Here is a 24,710-nt window from a genome sequence, read left to right on the forward strand (position 1 = left end):
ATTCAGAGAACGAGGGTTCTAATCCCGGCTCTGCCACCTGTCTGCTCTGTGACTTTGGGCAAGTCACGTCACTTCTTTGCGCCTCAATTCCCTCATCTGTAAAATGGGGATTAAGACTGTGAACCCCATGCAGGATATGGACTGGGTCCAACGTAGTTGGGTCACTGATGCCTTCTACCCATAAGATTTCAACATATAGTGAACATAAAATAGGCACCACAGTAATCTTATTATTTTGAAAGATACCTTTCTGGCATGTCAAAGTTTCTACAGGGAAGCACACCACCAACACTCCACTCTCCAAAGAAAAAAGTGGCAAAAGGCCAGTGAGTAGAGTAAAATGTCTCCACACAAAGGATTCATAATACTACAATGGAACAAAAATTCCACAAGGAATTTCCTGTTCCAGTAATTCACTGTGCTTTTTCATATTCTCCCAGGAAAATAACTGGTTACGTTTCAGGTATATGTCATTTAATTATCCAGTCATTTTGCCCTCATACAATAAGAACTGATCTTAAATTGAAAGAATTTTCATCCAATTTTCTTTCAATGCTGAATTGACCTAGTAACTGAAGTATTTTAAATAGAAGAATTAATTTTTACTTACTGGAGAGGTCACACGGAGAAAGTATGTGATAATTAAAATTTCTTTTAACCAGTATCCCTGAAACACGCTGGCCTTGTTCTGGTTTTTTGTCTGCCAGGAAACCCATAACCTTGTTTTTAAAAATAAAACAATTATTGAAAGAGAATCTTAGAAATTACTAATTCAGATGCTCACTCCAAGTACCATTTTATTTTCACATTTCAATGTTGGAATTTGGGATTATTGAACGTTGACGGCGTGGGAATGTTTTCTTATGATATACACACTGCTCTTTGTCTCTGTCCCCTCCTACTTAGATTGTGAGTGCCTCTCTGGACACTGACCATGGGCTAACTGATTGTCCTGTACTGACCCTGGCTCTCAGGACAGTACTTTGCACATAGGAAGCGCTTGATAAAAGAAAGCAAGATGATGATGATGACGATAATAATAGTAATAACAACTGAATCCAGGGTTGTCCAAAATGAATTTGTAATGTGAAAACAACAAAACTATGTTAAGAACTTGAGATCATTACTAATAATAACCGTGGTATTTGTTAAGCGCTTTTTATGTGTCAAGCACTGGACTAAATGTTGGAGTAGACACAAGATAATCAGGTCCTTTATGGAGTTCACAATCTAAGGAGAAGGGTGGACAGATATTGAATCCCCATTCTGTAAATGAGGGAAGTGAAGCAAAGAGAAGTTAAATGACTTGCCCAAGGTCACACAGCAGACAAGTGGCAGAGCTGGTATCAGAACCCTGCTCCTCTGATTCCCAGCTCTGTGCTCTTTCCACTGGGCCACAGTGTATTATTGCTACATAACGCATAATGTTTGGTTCTACCCAAAAGAAGTTGTCAGGCAATCATGAGACCAAGAAAGAAAATGACAAACCATCATGGACTTCCACTGTTACAATACAGCTATAACTAAAACAATAATATAGTTAAGCGTTTGGAATGGCAACAACAGGGCTGCTCTCTAAACCCTCAACGTATCTGAAAGGAACTTTGGACAACGCATCTCAACAAAAATAATCCTCCTATTCCCACCTAAACCCTGCAGACAGCACCACCAACCTCCCTGTTTCACAAGTCTTGGTGTTATCCTCGACTCACCTCTCTCATTCAATCCATACGTTCAATCTGCCACCGAATCTTGATGGTTCTAACCTTGACAGCATCGCTAAAATCCACCCTTTCCTCTACATCCAAATTGCTATCATCCAAACGCTTACCCTATCCCACCTTGATTACTGCATCGGCCTCCTTGCTCACTTTTCTGCCTCCTGTCTCTCCCCACTTTGGTTCATAGTTCACTTTGCTGCCTGGATAAATCATAGGTATCTCCTCCCCACTTTACAGATGTAGAAACTGAGGCCCAGAGAAGTTAAACAACTTGCCCCAGATCATACGGCAAGTCAGTGGCAGAGCTAGATTAGAACCCAGGTCCTTCTGATTTCCACTTTCCACTAGATCACGCTGCCACTTTTCACCACACTTAGGTCCCAGGGACAGTTCTTCCCAAATTCTGTGCCCCCGCATTCAAAGCCACTAGCTAATACAACAATCTCACCTGAAAGACTATTCCATTCATAAAAGAAATACAAAAGTGTGGTCTGTAATAGTTCTTTCCAGGCAAGTCTCTAAACCAAACCGTACTCTGGCTAAACCCACTTGCGATGTCCTGGAGATCTTAACCCACAAATTACTTTAAATACCATGTCAAAAGCTAAATACATAATGATGCCTTTCCTTCGATTTTGGAGGGGAAATGAGAGGAGGTGGTAACTGCCTAGATGGATATTTACCGCACTCCATAAATTTCAATGCTAAAATTGGGCTCTGAGTTTTGCTAATGAGCTATTCCTGGCATGTACAGCAATCTGAAAGGAATGAAACCCGATTAATTGACTGTAACAGACCGGTCTGAATGAGGATTTACCTTGAAAGATTAAACATGCAAACTAAGCCTCGGCCTCATCAAAACATACCCAAGTCACCATGGCATGAAGCTGACGGGCCATGAGGGCCTCCTGCCTTGGAAGGGGGCAGAAACCTCACTCCGCTTCCCCTTTGACCTTTTTCGATTCTCTGAAGGCAGCCAGACTCGGTGGGGCCCAAATTCCTGGGAAGAATCACCTGGCTGGGCCCCAGCGGCTGCTGGAGGCCCCCGGATCTGACATTAATCCAGTCTGGAGGAGCACGCAGTGCCAGGACTGCGGCTGCTGCTGCACTCTCTGATGCCTCCATTGCGGGTGGTGACAAACACTGTTCCTTCTGCCAAAGGCCACAGAGCGATTGCCTTGCACTTCCCAAGCGCTTAGTACAGTGCTCTGCACACAATAAGTGCTCAATAAATACGACTGAATGAATGAACGAATGGGGGCGAGAGGCAGGGGGTGTTGGTGGGCTGTTTTTTCCTCATGTTGGGGAGGGAGGCGGTGAAAGGGAAACATGGGTTCATTCTAAGTCAGTCTTATTGGTTTAGAACATCGCAATTGCAAAGAAAACAAGGATTTTGGTTAAAATTATTACATTCCTACCTTGGCTAGTTTTTCCCCTCGAAAGTTTAATGTCACAGCTTCTGTATTCCTAGGGTTGTGAACTTCTATGTGCACGTCATCATTATCTTCATATTCCCTTATCAACGCTGCTTTCAATCTGGCCATTTCATTCTGTTCTCCATGCACTAATATCTACGCAAAGGGGATAATACACAGCAGCAAAAGTCAACTTTTATTTTAAAACACTTTGTACACATTAAATATTGAAAAAAGACACTACAAAATTTCCAAATGCTCTCTGAAGTGGAGGAAAGGTGCAAGCCGGGGCTTGGAGATGGGAGAGTTGAGACCGAGGCATAGTGAGAAGGTGATCTTGGGAGGAACAAAAAACACCGGCCAGGGTGTACTAGGAAAGAGCCTAGTTAGTTAAGAGGGAGAGAGCTGGTGAGTGCCTTAAAACGACAGGACTTTCTCCTTCATAACAGTAACAGGATGCTTGAGATGTTCAAAGGAAGTGTGTACTGGTGCTCGCTCGGGCCTGGAGTCAGAAAGTCATGGGTTCTAATCCTGGCTCCACCACTTATCCACTGTGTGACGCTGGGCAACTCACTTCACTTCTCTGCGACTCAGTTTCCTCATCTGTAAAATGAGACCGTGAGCCTCGTTTGGGACAGGGACTATCTCCAACCCGATTTGCTTATATCTACTCTGGTGCTTAGAATAGTGCCTGGAACACAGTAAGTGCTTAACAACTACCACATCATTATTACTATTATTCGTTCATTCATTCAACTGAATTTGTTGAGTGCTTACTGTGTACAGAGCTCTGCACAAAGACCTTGGAAATACGATTCAGCAATGAAGAGACACAATCCCTGCCCACACTGGGTTTACAGTCTAGAAGGGGGAGGACAGATGTCAAAACAAGTTGAGGCATCAGTATAGAATTACAGATATGTACATATAAATGTAAGTGCTGTGGGGTGGGGAGGGGGGTTAGAGCTAAGGGAGCGAGTCGGGGCGATGCGAAGGGGAGGTGGAGCTGAGGAAAAGGCGGGGCTTAGTCTGGGAAGGCCTCTTGGAAGAGGTGAGCCTTCAGTAGGGCTTTGAAGCGGGGAGGTGTGATTGGCAGATTTGAGGAGGGCGGGCATTCCAGACCGGAGGTAGGATGGCGGGACAGGTGAGAATGAGGTTCAGTGAGAAGGTTGGCACCACAGGAGAGGGGTGTGCGGGCTGGGATGTAAAAGGAGAGAAGGGAGGTGAGGTAAGAATGGGCAAGATGGCGGAGAGTTTTGAAGCCAATAGTGAGGAGTTTTTTTTTGATATGGAGGTTGATAGGCAAGCACTGGAGATTTTGGTGCGGGGGTGGGGGTGGGCAGCAGATTGAAGTATGGACTGAAGTAGGGAGAGACAGGAGGTTGGGACGTCAGAAAGAAGGCTGATGCAGTATTCCAGTTGGGATATGAAAAGTGATTGTACTAACAAGGTAGTGTTCTGGATGGAGAGGAAAGGGCGGATCTTGGCGATGTTGTGAAGGTGAGACCGGCAGGCTCTGGTGATGGATTGGATATGTGGTGTGAATGAGAGAGCAGACAGCAGAGACGGCAAGGTTGCGTGCTTGGGAGACGGGAAGAACTGGATGTGCCGTCCACAATGATGGGAAAGTCAGGGAGAGAACAGGGTTTGGGAGGGAAGATGCGCAGCTCTGTCTTGGACATGTTGAGTTTTGGGCAGTGGGGGAACATCCAAGTAGAGATGTCCTGAGGGCAGGAGGAGATGTGAGCCTTTATTATAGACTGTAAGCTTGTTTTGAACACAGAATGTAACTGCTAATTCTGTTGTTCTGTACTCTCCCAAGCGCTTACTTAGTAGAGTGCTCTGCACATAAGTGCTCAATAAATACCATCAATTGATTGACTGATTTGCAGTTTTGGGCAATAAGTTATTCCAGTCTTGGGAACAGAAAAGGAAGAATGAAGGGAATAGTAGTTGATTGTGTGAGACACTAGTTTTATCTGACACAAGTTATAAGGCAAATCTTCATCTTCTCTAGCTAAAAACCACCTTCATCTTGGAATAATATAATACGTAGCATACCCCATACTTTACAGAGTCCTTCTCCTCCACCATAGTCTTCTATCACCTGAGGATTTACCTGTCAGCTCGATTTATTGATAGCCCATTTTATTTTTTTCTGAAAAATAATTAAATATAGATACTAACCACATGGGGAGGCTTCAAAGCCCGAATAAATTCGCTGGTTTGTTGGTAATCTGTGTGAGCAGAGAAAGAAATGTAATCTACAGACATTTTCAGGGGCAGCTTTTGTCCAGACATGGTAGTAATCTCTTCAGGTTCAGACATGATGTGCTATTGGGCGACACACACACACACAAAAATTCATGAAGCATTATTTCTGAAAACAAATTACTTCTACTATAATGAGTTATGTTCTTTAAGAAACTCGCTTTGAACAATTCATACCTTGACTGATGCTGTGTGTGTGTGTGGAATTATTTCTTTCAACCCACAAAGCCATCTCTCCAGAGAGATGTGCATTATTGGAACAATGTCCCCTAATTCTACCAACATGTTCTGTCCAAAGCCTACAATATGGTGTGGCAGAACTTAAGTGTATCTGTCATTTTCATATCTTCCTGCATTTAGTCCCCATAAACCCATCTCTCCTCTCCCACTCTGAAGGGGGAAAGGGCTCTCAGAGACATACTTTTTTTTTAATAGTGAGACATAATTAAATGTTACATAATCATTCTCCTAAAAATGTAGTCACATATAAATACTGAAAGTAGTCCTATATTCTGAGTGTTGAAAGAGGGTAATAAAAGGTTACTACCCAAGGTCCTGAAGAATTGCATTAATCTGCAAGGCTAGTGCATCAGCCTCCTTTCTGATCTCCCATCCTCCTGTCTCTCCGCGCATCAGTCTATACTTCACTCTGCTGCCCAGAATATCTTTGTACAGAAACGCTCTGGGCATGTCACTTCTCTCCTCAAAAATCTCCAGTGGTTGCCGGTCAACCTTCAAATCAAGCAAAAACTCCTCACTCTCGGCTTCAAGGCTGTCCATCACCTCGCCCCCTCCTACCTCACCTCCCTTCTGTCCTTCTCCAGCCCGGCCTGCACCCTCCGCTCCTCTGGTGCCGCTAACCTCCTCACTGTGCCTCGTTTTTGCCTATCCTGTCGCTGACCCCTGGCCCACGTCCTACCTCTGGCCTGGAATGCCCTCTCTCCACACATCCACCAAACTAGCTCTCTTCCAGGAGGCCTTCCCAGACTGAGCCCCCCCATTTTTCCTCTCCTCCTCCCCTCCCCATCGCCCCCTTCCCTCCCTCTGCCCTACTCCCTTCCCCTCCCCACAGCATTTGTATATATTTGTACAGATTTATTATTTGTACACATCTACTATATTAATTTTATTAATGATGTGTAAATAGCTGTAATTCTATTTATTCTGATGGTATTGACACCTGTCTATTTGTTTTGTTGTCTGTCTCCCCCTTCTAGACTGTGAGCCTGTTGTTGGGTAGGGACCGTCTCTATATGTTGCCGACTTCTACTTCCCAAGCGCTTAGTACAGTGCTCTGCACCCAGTAAGCGCTCAATAAATACGATTGAATGAATGAATAAATAAATCACTTCCAGGGGGTGAGAATGTGGCCAATGGACAGGCTAACTGCAATCATTCAACTCTGGAAATCCCATAAGTATACACAACCCGTCCCTATTAGACACTCCTCTCAATATAAATGTTGACAAGCAAAGAAAGAGCAAGTGAACCTACAGTTATATCGGGTAAAGGGCCCCAAGTTTCAAAAAAGTAGAAACACTCTTCTTTCTCCGATGATATCAAATGGAGAAATATGAACAACTCTCAACCTCGCATCAGTCAGAATTTTTCAGTTTCTCCTCCTACCCTCCCCATCATCCTTGTTGGTTAAAAAAGCTTTATGGTTGAGTGAAATTTAATGAACACTATTTCACATGGAAAATTTCTACATGCAAAAAGTCATATTGTAATTAAAACTGACCTAGTATCTCAAGATAAATAACTCACCTTGGCAAGTGTCCCTTCTACACAGTATCCTGCAATAATGACACCATTCCTTTTGTCTGTACACCAGCTCTCAAATAATTCTCTGGACAAGCCACTCTGCATCATTCCTGGGGAAGCCATCACAACACTGGGACCAATGTCATCAAAATGATCCATGCTCTGACAGAGAGAGAAAGGGGAATAGAACATAAGCGTTAATTATCATGGGCTTACGATTATTATTGTTTCTAACACCTATAAATCCCTTGCAACATACAACGTCTTTTACTAAGCCCCTGAACAACTTGAAGAAAATCAGTTCGGAAAAGTTCCTGGCCCACAAGGCTGCATAGTTTAAATTTTTTTTATTGTTTTTCAAATTATCATTTTCAGAAAATAAACCAAATAGTTTCTATTCTATTACAAATAGATGAATTAATATGAGCCCTTAAATATTTATACAAACACTACTTCACAGGTAAAGCTGTTGCTATCAAAAAACTGCAGTGTTAATCTGAGAAAGAATGTCAGAGTGATGAGGATGTAAGACATTCAATCGTATTTATTGAGCGCTTACTGTGTGCAGAGCTCTGTACTAAGCGCTTGGGAAGTACAAATCGGCAACACATAGAGACGGTCCCTACCCAACAATGGGCTCACAGTCTAGAAGGGGGCGACAGACAACAAAACAAGTAGACAGGTGTCAATACCATCAGAATAAACAGAATTACAGCTATATATACATCATTAATAAAATAAATATAGTTCGAAATATGTACAAATAAAATAAATAGAGTAACGAATCTGTACAAATATATACAAGTGCTGTGGGGAGGGGAAGGGAGTAGGGCAGAGGGAGAGAGGGGAAGTCTATAAAAAAAAGTATAGTGAAACAAACTTCTGAATGTAGTCTCACTGGCAAAATTCTCCACAAAATAATCAGAATAAAGATGTCAAGAAATTAAATGAGCTTTGAGTCACCTATGGGAATAATTTAAATTAGCAGAAAACTGTGCAACGCTGCCTTTTGAATCTCTCCGTTTTTCTTTTCTCCTTGTCTCTCCCAGCCTCTCCCATCTCTCTGCACTTCCTCGAGGTCTTCCAACTCCACCCTGCCCTCTGTACTGATGTTCTGAGGAATTACTCTGGTGGCCAAAATCCACCTCTGTCTCTCTTCCAGCACAGTTAACTTGTAGTTGCTCACCAATGTCATAGTAGTCAGGAATAACTGAAGGCACCAGGGTACTTGAGGTGGGTACCTTTGTAAACATATCTACGGCACTTAGCGGGAGAGAGATGCTAACTATGGGGAATATAATACAGACCATTTAAATTACCTTTAAAGTCTAGATATCCTGATAGAAGAATTTCTTCAAATTTAAAAATTTGCAATATGCCAACCTGTTAACACACTCAAATAAATTATTTATGATAGAAATGGAGCCATCAGTGGACTTACTGTTAGGAGTAGGAACAGAACACATGGAGAAAGCCATCAGCAAATACTACCTGGATGCAGAGTTGCACCTCTAGATAGTGGAAGACAGAGAAGGGAGAGGCCGAGAAAAAGAAAAGGAACTCAATTCCTCTATAAAAACATTCACGCTTTTCTTCGACAATCTGGGACTTGTAAATACTTGAAGCGGCAAAATTATATCAGAAGAGGGAGCTCAAAAAAGACACTGAGAAGATTCAAGATACACAGTGCCTTAACACAACTGCAATATTCACCCTATCTTTGGACAAGTATGTTTTTTTTCCCGATTGCAGTCACCTTGAGGTTGCTAATGTGTTTGAAGACAAATGGATTATTGATGTTGATTTGCTTGCGGATTTTGTCATTCATCGCATTTACATATGTCTGGTATACTGCCATGCACTTCTTGGCAAGAGACGACGCATAGTATATAGGAATGTCATGGAGTTCTGGGTGATTCTGCCAGTATTCATCTACAGAGAACAAATACAGTTTCATTGAGTACGTTGTGTTTTAAAACAAAAACTCATTTGAAAGCCCAAGTTTTTCACGTGACCCATAACTCGCTTTTCCATTAAGAAATAAATCCAAGGTAAACTTGACCATCAAAAATACATCTAAGCCCAAACACAATTTAGAAATTGAACAAAACTATAAATCAGCATTAATACTTCATATTGCATCTAAAAATAATTTTCTGGCAATAGCACCAAAATCCGTAAACTAACTAAGGTCATTTAAATAACTTATCAAAAGAGATTATTTTCTCCATTGAGAATTTTATAGGACCTCAAACATTCACATTAAATTCCTAGCAGTAATCTCAATCCTGATGACCAACAAATGGCAAGACATTAGCCTACCCTCACCCACCTGCTATCTCAAAGGTCACCAGTGACCTCCTTCTTGCCAAATCCAATGGCTCCTACTCTATCCTAGCTGCCATCGACACTGTGGACCATCCTTTTCTCCTCAATACACTATCCGACCTTGGCTTCACAGACTCCATCCTCTCCTGGTTCTCCTCTTATCTCTCTGGCCATTCATTCTCAGTCTCCTTCGTGGGCTCCTCCTCCCCCTCCCATCCCCTTACTGTAGGGGTTCCTCAAGGGTCAGTTCTTGGTCCCCTTCTATTCTCCATCTATACTCACTCCCTTGGTGAACTCATACGCTCCCACGGCTTCAACTATCACCTCTATGCTAATGACACCGAAATCTACATCTCCACCCGTTCTCTCTCCCTCCCTCCAGGGACATATCTCCTCCTGCCTTCAGTACATCTCCATCTGGATGCGTGCCCGCCATCTAAAACTCAACATGTCCAAGACTGAGCTCCTTATCTTCCCTCCCAAACCCTGTCCTCTCCCTGACTTCCCTGTCACTGTGGACAGCACTACGGGCCTTCCCGTCTCACAAGCCTGCAAACTTGGTGTCACCTCTGACTCCGCTCTCTCGTTCACCCCACACATCCAATCCGTCACCAAAACCTGCTGGTCTCACCTCCGCAACATTGCGAAGATCTGCCCAGTCCTCTCCATCCAAACCGCTACTTAGCTGGTTCAATCTCTCCTCCTATCCCGACTGGAGTCCTGGATTAGCCTCCCTTCTGATCTCCCATCCTCCTGTCTCTCCCCGCTTCAGTCTACACTTCACTCTGCTGCCCAGTTTATCTTTGTAGAAACACTCTGGGCATGTCACTCTCCTTCTCAAAAATCTCCAGTGGTTGCCTATCAACCTTCAAATCAAACAAAAACTCCTCACTCTCGGCTTCAAGGCTCTCCATCACCTCACCCTCTTCTACCTCACCACCCTTTTCTCCTTCTCCAGCCCAGCCCGCACACTCCACTCCTCTGCCTCTAACCTCCTCACTGTGCCTCAATCTCGCCTGTCCCGCCATCTACCCTTGGCCCACGTCCTCCCTCTGGCCTGGAATGCCCTCAACACATCCGCCAAACTAGCTCTCTTCCTCCATTCAAAGCCCAGAGAGCTCACCTCCTCCAGGAGGCCTTCCCAGACTGAGCCCCCCTTTTCCTCTTCTCCTCCTCCTCCCTCTGCCCTACCCCCTTCCCCTCCCCACAGCACTTGTGTATACCTGTACATATTTATTACTCTATTTTATTAATGATGTGTACATAGCCTGCACACAGTAAGCGCTCAATAAATACAATTGAATGAAGCTGGGACTGTAGCCACACCATCCAAGGACACCATGTCCACTGTGGCTTTGGGGTCTGCGGGGCAGTGTGTCCGTCTCTCCATCTGTCCCAAACCACCTCCATGGGAAAGACTTGCCCACTGGAATAGGGCAGGCAGAAGACTACCGTCCCAACATTTGCAGGGCAAAGTTGGCAGTGACTATGGACCAGGGATATACTGCGCGACTGTCCTTTTGGTAGCAATGTATCGTTGCTTTTGTTACTACTGTTGTTGCTCATTTATTATTTTTGCTGTCCTCATCCTGCTTATCCTTTCCTTATATGTCCGGCACCAGTTCTCCCATGGTGAGCCAGGGACCAAGCCATGCACCTTTCTCCAGGGCTTAGTGCCACACTTTGCACCATGGTGGATATTTAGCAAATGCAACTGTAGTCACAAAATCATATTGTTAATATCATTAACTTAAAAAAAAAAGAGGAAGCAGGTAACCAAGCAACAGATCTTCTGCTGGATAAATACAACTTGCCATTTGGGATTTCTTTTCATAAAAAACATTTCTCTTAAAATAGAAGCCATTCTGTATTTCACAGAGTTAGTTGCGCACCACCTGCAATGACACATACTGGCAAAGAAAAAAATTAGCTCCCACATGAAGTTCCTGGGCTGCAACACTCTAACTCTGTGTGCCAAACTGGGCAGGTATTTCCTTCATTTCTACAGACGATGCTTTGAAGACCCAGAGCGAGGCATCATGAAAGAAAGACCACACATCTGAGTCAGGTCTGCAGCCATGGCTACCCATTGCAGGCAACTGCATCTGCCAACTAAAACAGCACCCAATGGCACAGGCACCTACACATAACCAGACTTTTAGAAAGCTTAATTAAGATCTGTTTTTATGCCACGGTGATTTGTTCTTAAGAAAATGGGGAACAAAGCATTTTGAATGGGTACGAGCTACATACGACTGGATTTTAAGCACATTTTTGAAAGTGATTTAAAACTCAATTTTATGGGGTAACAAAACTGATCACAAAGCACTGCTAAATTAAGGAAGCCAATTCTAACCCACAACCAAGCAGGGTTTCTAAACTTTTTTCCAAGTTTTCGGATCACACCACAATCGCGAGGCTAGTTCAGCTCTGACTAAACCCTACGAATTCAAGTACGGACGCACCGGTCTAGCCCAAGGTCCTGCTAGTTTCGAGGACCCGAGGGGTGGTTCGAACGATGCCGGCGTAGATGAGTTTGTCCTGACGGAGATCCAGGACGGCCCAGAAGGGGCCAAACTAGCCTGGATTTATTGACCCCCAAGCAGGAGACCATTTTTCCCCCGAGTACTTTCTCATTAACTATTTCACTTTCTTGTCACAACATCCTCGTGAGGCTAGGAGGCAGGGACTTGCAAGGTATGTCCCTTGCAACATGGCCCTAATCAGGGTCGATGGCCTGGATTCAGCAAATCTGGCTGTCCCAGTGCGCTGGCTTTCTCTCTCTATCCCTTTCGTCCTATACCACAGATTTGTGGCTTGTCACCTTTTAACAAACTCTTTCCATGGGGCCTCAGGGTTACAGCTGAAATAGCACACTTCCCTTTACTGCACTAAAAAGGGAACCTTAAGTTTATTTTGGACATTACTGGCGAAAAAGGAAAAAAAACAAACAAACCAAAAAAACTTACCTAAAATCAAAAGAAGCTCTTGAGCTCGACCCAGAGCAAAGACGGGAATAAGGCCTCTCCCTCCTCTGTTAACAATATCATGAACCGTGTTACAGAATCTTGCCTCTCGTTCTTCACGTTTCTCGTGGATATGGGTCCCATAGGTGGATTCCTAAATAATATAGCACATTCAGAAGGAGATTCTTGGATTAGCAGAGCGGAGACCCTTATCACTTAAATATTTAGCAAGCACTATTTGAGGTGTTGGCCTGTAGGGCATTTACAAAGATCCTAGTAGATGGGATCCCCAAACTCAAGAACTCACAATCTAAAAGCAGCATGGCCTAGTGGAAAGAGTCCAGGCCTGGAGGTCAGAGGATGAGGGTTCTAAACCCGGCTCTGCCACATGTCTGCTGGGTGACCTTGGACAAGTCACTTCACTTCTCTGTGCCTCAGTTATTTCATCTGTAAAATGGGGATTAAGAATGTGATCTTACCTTGTATCTCATCTGATTACATCTAACTCAGTGCTTAGAACAGTGCTTGTTACACAGTAAGCGTTTAACAAATACCACAATTAATTAAAAGGAGACATTGCCTTTTTTTGCCACCACCTTCAGACACGATGTAAAGCAGTAAAGCAGTCCTAAAATGGTAACGTTTTGAATATGGCTTTGAGATTAGCTACTCATTCAGCACATCCTTTCCCTGTATTTTTTGTTATTCGATCCAATCCGATCACTGTGCCTCCTACTCTCTCACCTCTTGTTCACACCATCCCTCCCACCTGGAAATCCCTTCTCCTTCACATCTGGCAGACCACTGCTCTCTCCAACTCCTCAGGCCTGCTGAGATCACGGGCTCCTCCGGGAGGCCTTCCTTGACAGATCTCTCATCTCCCCATTCTATTTCCACGCCCTGTTGCCACTTCGACACTTCCCAGCTTGTACTTCCCAAGCGCTTAGTACAGTGCTCTATAAATACGATTGATTGATTGATTGATTCTTCATGACCTAGCTGGCCCCCTCTCCCAAAACTCCGTTACTTCCCCTACTTGTAATTTCTTTAGTGTTTGTCGCCCTTACCTGAATGTAAGCTCAGGACAAAGTGCGTGCACGATAAGTTCTATTGATTCATTGATTAAAGATGTCATGAAGTAATACTTACAATGATTAGAATATCAGGTTTAATATTAGGAATTTCAGCTGCCATTAGGTGCCTATCTTCTTGTCTTGAGAAATCCCCTGTATATAAAAGCTATGAAATCGAGATGGTAGAAGTCAGGATTCATGAAAGGCTCCAGATTTATAAGCAGATCGGGACCACAGAATTCCTTCAGAGCCCTAAAAGGCACTAGGGGTGAGCTCATGGGAAAACCACTGGACTGCAATTCAGGAGAACTGGGATGGAGTACTGCTTCTGACATGGATTTCCTGTGAAATCTGGGTAGGCAATTTCATCCCTTTGTGGGCCTCAAAGTCCTCATCAGGAAGGAGGAGCTACCAGTACCTTCCCAATAGCTGCCTCAGAGAGAGACGTTGGGTGGAACCTTATAAAACTCCTTATTACAAAACCTGAGACTATGTGATGCAATTACCTCATCAGAATAAAATATTCTTAATAATTCAGAACGTCAGCTACGAAAAGAGAGCAATAATCCATTAAGGAGTACAACTGAAAATCTACAAGTTCCAAGGCAGATTCCAAAATAGAAATAAACTACCTTGTCATTAAAAACGTTTATCTTAAAATGACTTCATTAATGGTTTCAAAATCCTCTCCAACACGCTATTGGTCATTTTTGTTCAGCACATACAATCAGCCGCCTAGTACAATTAAGCACAGTCAAGAATAATTTTCTAGGACTTATTCTGTTCATCTGGCAGTTTAGGGTGCCTGGATCCAAACATCTAGAGCAAAAACGGATGGAGTATCAACAGCGGCGGCAGCAGTAACGGCACACAATTGCTGCCATCACAGGAATGCAGGCGCAAACTGAGGTGTACGTGTGGCTCATTTGACAATTATCTTCTCCGGTTTATCTGCCTGTTTTAACTTTACACGAAAATGTGAGATTAACAACAACGGAATGGTTGTTCCAAAAACATCAATATTCCATCCACTCTGACCATCTTTTTCCTTCCAGAGTCCAAATCGAATGCAGCGAAAGAAAACAAAAACTGGCAAACCCAGCTTTACTAGGAGTAAAGTATTAGAGAGGAGGATGAAGTCAAAGGGGTAAAAGTAGCCCTTCAATTTTTTAGTACTTCTGGGTTCGATTTTCAAGTATTTACAACTTTTCCTAGTAAGATATTTTCTTCAAGCACATCTTGTGGCAGGAGGCTTCCCACTCGCTTCTGCAATCAATATGCAAGGGCTGAAAACACGTGGTACCTTTACACCTGCAATTTCGATCATAAACATGGCGGCTCCCAGAACATGGCCTGCATGGTAACACCAGAACTTGATTCCTGCAACTTCTTTTACTTCGTGGAAATTAATAGTTTCGATTTTGTCCATGCTCTCCTCCAAATCTGTTTCGGTGTACAACATGTCATCTGCTGAAATGTTACTGGATTGAAAAGCAAAAACACACAACAAACGGAGAAAGGGTGATTCTTTTAAGGGGTGTCTCTTGGAGATGATTTCTAGAAAACAATATTAATTGCTATGTCCTTGTGAGAAAATGCAAGACCAGACAGACTTTCGTGCCACTGGGATTCCTGGAGGCTCGGCAGCCACCAACTGCCCAGGCCCAGGGCAGGGCCCCCTCCCGCCAAACACTGCGATGATTAAGCCTGCCTTCCCAGAGTTTAGAATTTGGGCAGTTGCAGCAATTGTTTTCCTGAAGCGGTGAAGTAGCCAAAGGGAGTCCCTTGTAAGTACAGTTCAACTACTGTTTTTTTTCCCCTCGTCACTTTACACCGTAGAACGGTTTTGGTTTTATTACAGCTGCATCACACCACTTTGTATCATTTCTCAGATTCACCCCTTCCTTCCTATCCCAATAATCCACCAACCTGATTCAAGCTAATAATAAAATGGGGGAGATGGGATTGGCAACAGATACAAAGGGAAAGATGAAACAAAAACACAAATCAACAGTTAAAAACAAAGATCAGTAGGGGGTTGTGGCTAGAAGGGCAGAAATTCAGGCTCCTCATGCCTCAGAGTCCACTCACAACAGTAGCCAGTGACCACTACAACTTCTCCCCTCTTTAGTCTTGAGCCTGTGGATAAGACTATCTTCCTACAAGAGCACACACCCCTTTTGTTCACCTGCCTAGTGGACAGAGCACATGCCTGGGAGTCAGAAGGACCCGAGTACTAATCCACCTGTCTGCTGTGTGACCTTGGGCAAACACTTCACTTCTCTGGGCCTCAATTACCGCATCTGTAAAATGGGGATTGAGACTGTGAGCCCTATGTGGCACAGGGACTGTGTCCAACCTGATTATCTTGTATCTAGCCCAGCGCTTAGTACAGTGCTTGGCACATAGTAAGCACTTAACAAACACCACAATTATTATTACTATTTCCACAGATGAAGCAGAGCCTGTACTGTACTTTTATTGAATTCTTTGCTCAGTTCTACAAAGAGTATGGGCCTGGGAATCAGGAGACCTGGGTTCTAATCCCAGCTCCCCATTTGCCGGCTGTATGACCTTGGGGAATTCACTTAACTTCTCTATGCCTTGGTTTCCTCTTCTGTAAGATGGGAGTTCAATGCCTCTTCTCCCAACCCATTAGACTGTGAGCCCCATATAGGATAGGAATTTTGCCTATATAATCTAATCCTTAAATTATATATTATAAATCACTTATTCATTCATATTAATGTGTTTCCCTCTCTAGACTGTAAGCTCTGCTGTACTGTACTCTCCCAAGCACTTAGTACAGTGCTCTGCACCAAGTCAGCGCTCAATGGCTACCACTGATGATGCCACATTCCCTGCCCAAAAGGAGCTTGCACTTTATATTGTAAGCTCCTTGAAGGCAGGGATGGTGACTCCTACTGGTTCTCTAGTGGTCCCACAAATTGTCACCCAAGAGAGGTGAGTTGTGTTGGTATCTCTACCATCCAATCAAATGATTGGCTCCTCCTCCTGTCCTTTTCCAAGTGCTTAATGGAAAGAGCACAGGCCTGGGAATCAGAACGACATAGGTTCTAATCCCAGCTCTGTCACTCGTCTGCTGTGTGACCCTGGGTACACTTCTCTGGGTCTCAGTTCTCTCATCTGTAAATGGGGATTAAGAGTGCGAGCTCCATGTGGGACAGGGACTGTGTCCAACCTGATTAACCTTGATTTACCCTAGTGCATAGAATGGTGCTTGGCACATAGTAAGTGCTTTACAAGTATCATTATTATTATTACTACAGTGCTTTGCCCAGTGATGATGGTGACAATGAAGTTTCCCAGAGAAAATGACAGATAAGCCTCCATCTCTCTCTCCGTCCTCTGAGGAAGGGCAGAGCATAAGGCACTCAGGTCAGCTGGCCACAGATGGTGCACATGAAGGATAACACCAGTTGCCTTTTGCGAAGTTCCAGGGGTGGAAGTAAACTAGAACGGGCCAGAACTTGACTCTGGGACAGGAAAAAGCCATTGATATCCAAAGTATTTTGCTACAGTGGCCCTGGACCCAGTCCCTTGGGTCCGAGCCAGGGAGGGACTGACCCCCTGCCCACCACCCCTACTCTGCATAATGCCCCCATGCCACTCAGAGGCGGCATTCCGGTTAGAAATTTTTTTACTTGTCTACCGAGAGCATCTTTTGCAGCAGCAATGTGTTTGTCCTCAAAGAACTAAATAACCAAATGGTAGATCCACTGCCAAGACAACCAGCTTTGTCCCACTGATTCCCAAGCACCCGTTTCAATCCAGCACATTTTCAGGCTGGCCTTCAGTAGGTCTTCAAATGTTTTTCGCTAGCTGTCAAGCTCTCCATAAAAGATTGTGTCGGTCTTCTTTTCAACATTCATCCTCACTAGACAATCAGCAGAGCTGAACTCTGATCCTCGCTGTTTCGGCACCTACGCAGGACCTTGGGTTTGAAGTCGATAGTGCTATTTATGCCAGAAACCTTCTCAGACAGTGCAGAGGAAACCAGCTGACTTGTCTGATTCATTCATTCATTCAATCAATCGTATTTATTGAGCGCTTAATGTGAAGTGTCCGTGCCTGCTAGCCACACAGCCGTGCAGTGAATACAGCAGCAAGGCAGGTACCGATCTCCGTCTTCAGTCTGCCTCCTCTTTCCCTCCAGAGGCCAAGCCCCACTACCCAAACGCGGCAGAGACCGAAATGATGCTTCTTCCGATGCCGTCATCTACGAGAGCATTTTGCAAGAGCAGGCTGCCCGCCCCGGAGAAGTTTTTGACAGCTCTCAGGTGCACTCCCGCCTCCCTGCCGCTGCCCTGGCTGGAGGTGGAGCCCATGGAGGTGCTGCAGGGTTGGGCTTCAAGTGGAACCTAACTCTGATTTCTCTTTGAGAGAGCGAGCCCAAGGACTTTAGTGGCTGGGCTGCTAAATGAGCAAATGTTTGATACTAGATTAAGCATTTAGTACAGTGCTCTGCACATAGTAAGCGCTCAATAAATGCCACCTGTTGATAAGCAACTCTATATCCCCAAGAGTGCTGGCCACCACTGCACAGTTCTCTGCAAACAGTAGCTCACGGAGGAGCATCCAAAAGGTGCTTAATAAATACTATTGCTCACTGACTGGTATTCTGCTCTTCTTCATTTGGGTCGTGAGATCCTGGTGGGCCACAGAATGCATCTTAATTTGATCTTCTTGTAATTCTCTAAGCCCTAGGCCAGTGTCTGGCATAGTTTCAGGGCTTAATATACATGACTAATAATACCCACACTAATTGGTTCTTCTTATTTAATATTTCGGAAACATTTTCTACTTAACTTTTTATACTCTTAATTTAACCGAGACTCCATTAGAACTTTGCAAAGTAATAAAATGGAACTACAGAAGGTGTGCTTTTCAATTTCCACACAGTAAAAGGATAACACTTTAAAAACCCATTCTCTATCAGGAGTTCAGAGCCCCATCTAGGATAAGCATACCAGTTACGTTATTCCAAAGTCAGAAAGCTGCATAAACTTGAGAACCCACACTCTCTTTTTGCATTTTTCAAAATGAAACCACGATTCATAGGCTTGTCCCGGGCAGGGAATATGTCTGTTTATTGTTGTATTGTACTTTCTCAAGTGCTTAGTAAAGTGCTCTGCACACAGTAAGTGCTCAATAAAAACGACTGAATGAATGAATGATTTTTTCTTAAAAAATATGCAAATACCCTTCAGAAGAGAATCCACTTCCCCTCTACCAAGTATAGATGTTTTGAAGAAAGATGCATACTTCCATCCAAATATGGAAAATGGGAAGACACCAAAAAAGGGACCTGAAAGCTGGGTATAACCTCCACTACACTACAGGTACATAAATATGTTGGCTTGCAAACTGCCGCTGCCAGCTTGGACAGAAGCCAGGCCATCAGTAGCCGCTGGCCCGATTCTCACCCCTGAAGCTACCAACCTCTTTGCCTTGGATGTCTTGTTGGAGCAAGGGGAGGTAAGAGAGGCAGAGGCAGCTCTGCAGGATCCTTTAACTACAAAGGACCACACTATAGCCCCAGGCAGCTGGACCTGACTCTCCAACCACACCATGGCCATTCCTGGTGCACACTGTGTGTAGGCCACATCTTTCTATCAAAATATAGCTAAATAGGCGGCCCACTGAAAAGCCAAGCATCTTCACGTCTTTCTAGGTGAACCAGGCCCCCCCGTCACAAGTTTAAGTACGAACAGGTATCAATTGCAAGGGAACTCACCTAACTTTGACGTAATCCGAAAGCAGCCATCTGTAAATGGCTTTCGTGGCGTGAGTCATAAATGTTCTTCCCTTAAAACTTGTCTTCTGTAGAAACCATGGTAAGGCCCCGCAATGATCCAAGTGGAAACTTAAAGCAGATGGGAAAACAGTTAGCTTACACTTCATTTCAAAATTGCTTGGATTACTCACCCATCAAGACAGAAGCAGGTGGTCCAGATTTTTCAAGGATTCAGACATTTAGTGAACTTGGTGAGCCTGGGTCACCTGGCAGTACTACAGGAGGCAGTAACAACTTTGGCAAGACACAACCTTTCAGCAGTAGTGGCCGTATTACAGTTTTGGACTGTTAGTTACAGTCAGTACAAAAGAGGAATTGAGTCTTGCCGGTCTGGTTACTTGTCTGCACTGCCCGATAGGCCAGGCCAGAATCATCCATTACCAGACAAGATTATGATCTGGAACGGCGTTAGGGATGCTAATACATTCTTAGCATTGCGCCCAAGAACTCTACTCGAAGGATCAGCCACCGAATAAAACAAACTCCTGCCCCTGCCCACCATAAAGGGAAGAAGACCAAATGGAGAAAGAGTTGAACCAAAGTAACATATGAAGCAGGAAGGGGAAGAAAGGCTGAAGAATGGAAAAAAAAATCACAAGGTGCAGAGAGAGAACAATCCATTAAAAAAAGCTGAAATTGACAGCAGTGTGGGATTATTGCTGCTGGTTCTCCAGTAGTCCACCAGATTGCCAGTCCCCCCAAAAGAGGACAGTCACGCTGGGACCTCCACCAGTCAATCCACCATCCAATCGGAAGCTAATCTTGACCAAATAGGTGTTGACAGAAAAAGCAACAATATGTTGGATGGGATATTAAGACAATATGGGTGAAAGGTTTCTCCTGTTTATGACTGCAACATGTTACCTGTTTGGATAAAATCAACCGGCCGAAACAATCTCCTTTGAAATCCTCATTATGCACTCCATTGAAAAAACTCTTATAAAGTCAACTTTAATCAAGATAAGACTTACTGACTAATTAAGAGGAGATCAATCTCAGCAGGATCTATCAAGTCAATGTATGGAAGGGCGTCCATTCCTTCTAGGCCAGGGTGGATCCCACAGTCCAACTGAAAAAAAAGTTGAAAAATCAAATCGCTCTGTGAAAAATTAAAATGGACAAACATTTTTAATTGAATTTTGTTTAATACTATTTGTCATGTGCTTACTATGTAAGTGCTGGGGTAGATACAATCTAATCAGGTTGGACCCAGTCCCTGTCCCACATTCATTCACTCACTCAATCATATTTATTGAGCGCTTACTGTGTGCAGAGCACTGTACTAAGCACTTGGGAAGTACAAGTCAGCAACACATAGAGACGGTCCCTACCCAACAACGGGCTCCAGTCTAGAAGGGGGAGACAGACAACAAAACAAAACTAGTAGACCCGCTGTTGGGTAGGGACCGTCTCTATATGTTGCCAACTTGTACTTCCCAAGCGCTTAGTACAGTGCTCTGCACACAGTAAGTGCTCAATAAATATGACTGACTGAATGAATGAAGTAGACAGGTGTCAACACGGGGTTCATTATCTCGATCCTCATTTCACAAATGAGGTAACAGAGGCCCAGAAGTGACTTGCCAAAGGTCACACAGCAGACATGTCACAGAGTGGGGATTAGAACCCACAACTTTCTGATTCCCAGGCCTATGCTCTATCCACTAGGTAATACTGCTTCTCTTTCTTATGCTAACAAAAAAACTGAGGGCTGCCTGCTCTTAAAACAGTGGCAAAAGATAACAGTACTCCTTGCCCATATAGTACAAACATATCCATTCTAAGATTAAACAGGAGTCTGTCTCCTACCTACTCTGGGGTTTAATGGTATTTTGTTTTTAGGCGCTTACCATGTGCCAAGCACTGTTCTAGGCACTGGGGTAGATACATAGTCGGGTTGTCCCAAGTGGGGCTCACAGACTTAATCCCCACTTTACAGGTGAGGCGACTGAGGCACAGAGAAGTGAAGTGACTTGCCCTAGGTCACACGAGTGGCGGAGCCAGGATTAGAACCCACAACCTTTGACTTCCAAGCCCGTGTTCTTTCCACTAAGCCACACTGCTTCTAAGCTTGACATGGGCTAAGTTGTTTGTGGTCATGCGGCATATGGATACTCGGAGAAATGAAAAAGATACTTGTGCTAGAGCTAAAGGCTAGGGAAGATCTGATCCTTCCATCCATTTGTGAAAGCTATGCTAACAGGGATCTTCTTATCCAAAAACTTATTCATTACAATGGTAGGGGAAGCAGCGGAAGGCCTGACTCTAATAGTAATTATAATTGCAGTGTTTTTTAAGTGCTTACGAAGTGTCAAGCACTGGGGTAGACCTGATCAGATCAGCCAGTCCCCGTCCCATACAGGCTCACAGTCTGATGAAGAGGGAGCAGAGGTATGGAATCCTTATTTCACAGATGAGAAAACTGGGGCATAGAGAAGTTGCGTGACTTGTTCAAAGTCACACTGCAGGCAAATGATGCAGCCGAGATTAGACTCTCCACCTGAGGACCCCCAATCCTCTCTCCTTCCACTTGGCCACACTGCAAGCTGTTCTCCGGGTGAAGAGGCTCACTCACAGACACCCAATTAACCCCGAGCAACAGGCATCTTTTCTCCTGGACACTGCCAATCACCGACGGCAAACTTAACCCTCTTATAAGAATGAATGATCTATTTCTAGTGGATCACGACAATACCTGGCTTCCCTTTTAAAAGAATGAGGCCGGCAGCTCTGCTCTACAGTCTCAACGTGGAACCACTGTCCTCGCACATTCTATCAACTCAGCTGCCCTCACAGTCCTGGGTACAGAATGCTTTCAATAGGAACACACTCCCAGTAGCTTCAGAAATAGCACAAAATAGCACTGACAAAACCAAAATTCTTCTCGGCCAGGGAAAATTCAGGGGCCTGGCCCCCGTCAAGTAGTGCTGAGCTGGAGCTGGCCAGACCTGACTTTTGGAGTCAGGTCCCACAAACATTATGAGCCTCTGGGTGCTACTGGGATTTGTAATCTCACAGGGCACTTACATGGCTGGATCGTAGCTGCCATATTTTCTTCACATAATAATAAGTTGTCTCTCTGCCCCAACTCTGCCAAGAGGATGCCCAGTGAAATCTGAGAGAGGTCAGATGGGGTGGCCCAACCTTGTACTGAACAGAGCTCCAGGTTCCCGGAGGGCCAGCTTACAAGAAAGAACCAGGGCGTCAGGGTTTTAGAAGTCAGTTATGATGGAACTAGCAAAATGCCACTGCTTACTTTTCAAAGAAGCAAAGACACGGAATGAATGACTGAATGAATGCGTGCATGAATGAAGCTATTCATAATGGTTTTTGATAGCCAGGTTTTCCCGTAGCATGTGCTTGGATAGAGTGCTTTGAGAGAAGCAGGAAACATTTTTCCAATGATGCACAACTCTTTGGATAGGGTGCACTGGGATGTGAAAAGAAGCAGATATGCACATATGTAGGTGTCTGTCAACCTGAGTACTGTTATGCAACTCTTCCTTAACATGGAGTCCCTCAAGAATGTTTTTCCCATGTCATCGAAGCATTGTCAGTAGTACATTATGCTCACATATACAACACAGACTTAGAATACCTTTTCAGGGAGCTACCCATCAGCATCATCATCAATAGTATTTATTGAGTGCTTACTGTGTGCAGAGCACTGTACTAAGCGCTTGGGAAGTACAAATTGGCAACATATAGAGACAGTCCCTACCCAACAGTGGGCTCACAGTCTAAAAGACTGGTACCCAGTACCCAACAGGTTAATACAACTCTCTGGTTCAGATGTCTTCAATCACAACAGGATAAGTGATGAGGAAGTATAAAATAAAGTGACCTAAAGGCATTACCATTATTTTTCTTCCTTTGAACTCCAAAATGATGCATGATCTTCCTACTTCTTGCCCAGCTCCACTACAAAAAAGAATAAACTGTTAAATCCCCAATAAAAAAACTTCGACCTTAATCTAATGAGAAGCAGCGTGGCTCAGTGGAAAGAGCCCGGGCTTTGGAGTCAGAGGTCATGGGTTCAAATCCCAGCTCCGCCAGTTGTCAGCTGTGTGACTTTGGGCAAGTTACTTCACTTCTCTGGGCCTCAGTTACCTCATCTGGAAAATGGGGATGAAGACTGTGAGCCCCTGTGCAACAACCTGATCACCTTGTAACCTCCCCAGTGCTTGGAACAGTGCTTTGCACATAGCAAGTGCTTAATAAATGCCATCATTATTGTTATTATTAATGAACCACATTTTAAAAATAGAAATAATAATGGTATTTGTTAAGCGCTTACTACGTGCCAAACACTGTTCTAAGCGCCAGGGTAGATACAAGGTAATTGGGCTGTCCCACGTGGGGCTCTCAGTCAATCCCCATTTCCCAGATGAGGTAACTGAGGCACAGAGAAGTGAAGTGACTGGCCCAAAGTCACCCAGCTGACATTCAGCAGAGCCGGGTTTAGAATCCACCACCTCTGACTCCCAAGTCCATGCTCTTTCCACTAAGCCACACTGCTTCTCAGCGTGCTGAGATGCTGACATGCTGGAGAAAACTGAATCCATCAATGACATTTACTGAGTGCTTACTGTGTGCAGAGCACTGTACTAGGCACTTGGGAGAGAACAATGCAAAAGAGTTGGTAGACACAAAATAGAAGTCAAAAAAACAAAAGCATAGACATAATAGAACAAATGAGAATCTCGCCTTGTACACAGGACTCATGTCGGGGAAATCATTTTGGTGTTTTAGCTCACTCCAGCGAGATTCGTGAAGAGAAATATTTCCCCTGCAGTCAATCAAGAGTATTTGAGGGCTTACTCTGGGCACAGCAATGAGCACTAAGTCCTTGGAAGTGTACAGTGGAGTTGGTAGACATGACCCCTACCCTCAGGGAGCTTACAACCTAATGGGGAGACAGACACTAAAATCAGTTACAAGTGGGGTGTGTATGTGTGTGGGGGGGAGTCCGCTGTTGGGTAGGGACCGTCTCTATATGTTGCCAACTTGTACTTCCCAAGCGCTTAGTACAGTGCTCTGCACACAGTAAGCGCTCAATAAATACGACCGATTGGTGGATTTGAGGAAGGAGGGCGTTCCAGGCCGGGGGCAGGACGGGGTCCAGGGGTCAGTGCAGGGCCAGGCGAGATGGAGGCCCAGTGAGAGAGTTAGTGGCACCAGAAGAGTGGAGTGTGCGGGCTGGGCCGGAGAAGGAGACAAGGAAGGTGAGGTAGGAGGGGGCAAGGGGATGGAGAGATTTAAAGCCAATGGCGAGGAGCTTGATATGGAAGTGGAGGGGCAACCACTGGAGATTTTTGAGGAGGGGGGTGACAGGACCCGAAAGTTTTTGTGGA

The 24,710-nt window shown here is 44.4% G+C and overlaps 1 protein-coding gene across 1 annotated transcript in view; it reads right to left on the minus strand.

The window, feature by feature from the left end:
* Positions 1-24,710, minus strand: part of CPSF3 (cleavage and polyadenylation specific factor 3) — a 39,002-nt gene that overhangs the window by 13,139 nt on the left and 1,153 nt on the right. Inside the window, exons 2-12 of the mRNA XM_038772665.1 lie at positions 23,214-23,277; positions 20,328-20,425; positions 19,297-19,425; positions 14,842-15,019; positions 13,615-13,704; positions 12,469-12,619; positions 8,928-9,103; positions 7,175-7,333; positions 5,324-5,470; positions 3,140-3,292; positions 611-719 (exon numbers count right to left, since the gene is read on the minus strand). Coding sequence (XP_038628593.1) covers positions 611-719; positions 3,140-3,292; positions 5,324-5,470; positions 7,175-7,333; positions 8,928-9,103; positions 12,469-12,619; positions 13,615-13,704; positions 14,842-15,019; positions 19,297-19,425; positions 20,328-20,425; positions 23,214-23,277 — 1,454 coding nt within the window. The remainder of the gene's footprint in view (positions 1-610; positions 720-3,139; positions 3,293-5,323; positions 5,471-7,174; positions 7,334-8,927; positions 9,104-12,468; positions 12,620-13,614; positions 13,705-14,841; positions 15,020-19,296; positions 19,426-20,327; positions 20,426-23,213; positions 23,278-24,710) is intronic.

This window comes from Tachyglossus aculeatus, chromosome X1 (genome assembly GCF_015852505.1).
Source record: "Tachyglossus aculeatus isolate mTacAcu1 chromosome X1, mTacAcu1.pri, whole genome shotgun sequence".
Taxonomy (NCBI): Eukaryota; Metazoa; Chordata; class Mammalia; order Monotremata; family Tachyglossidae; genus Tachyglossus; species Tachyglossus aculeatus.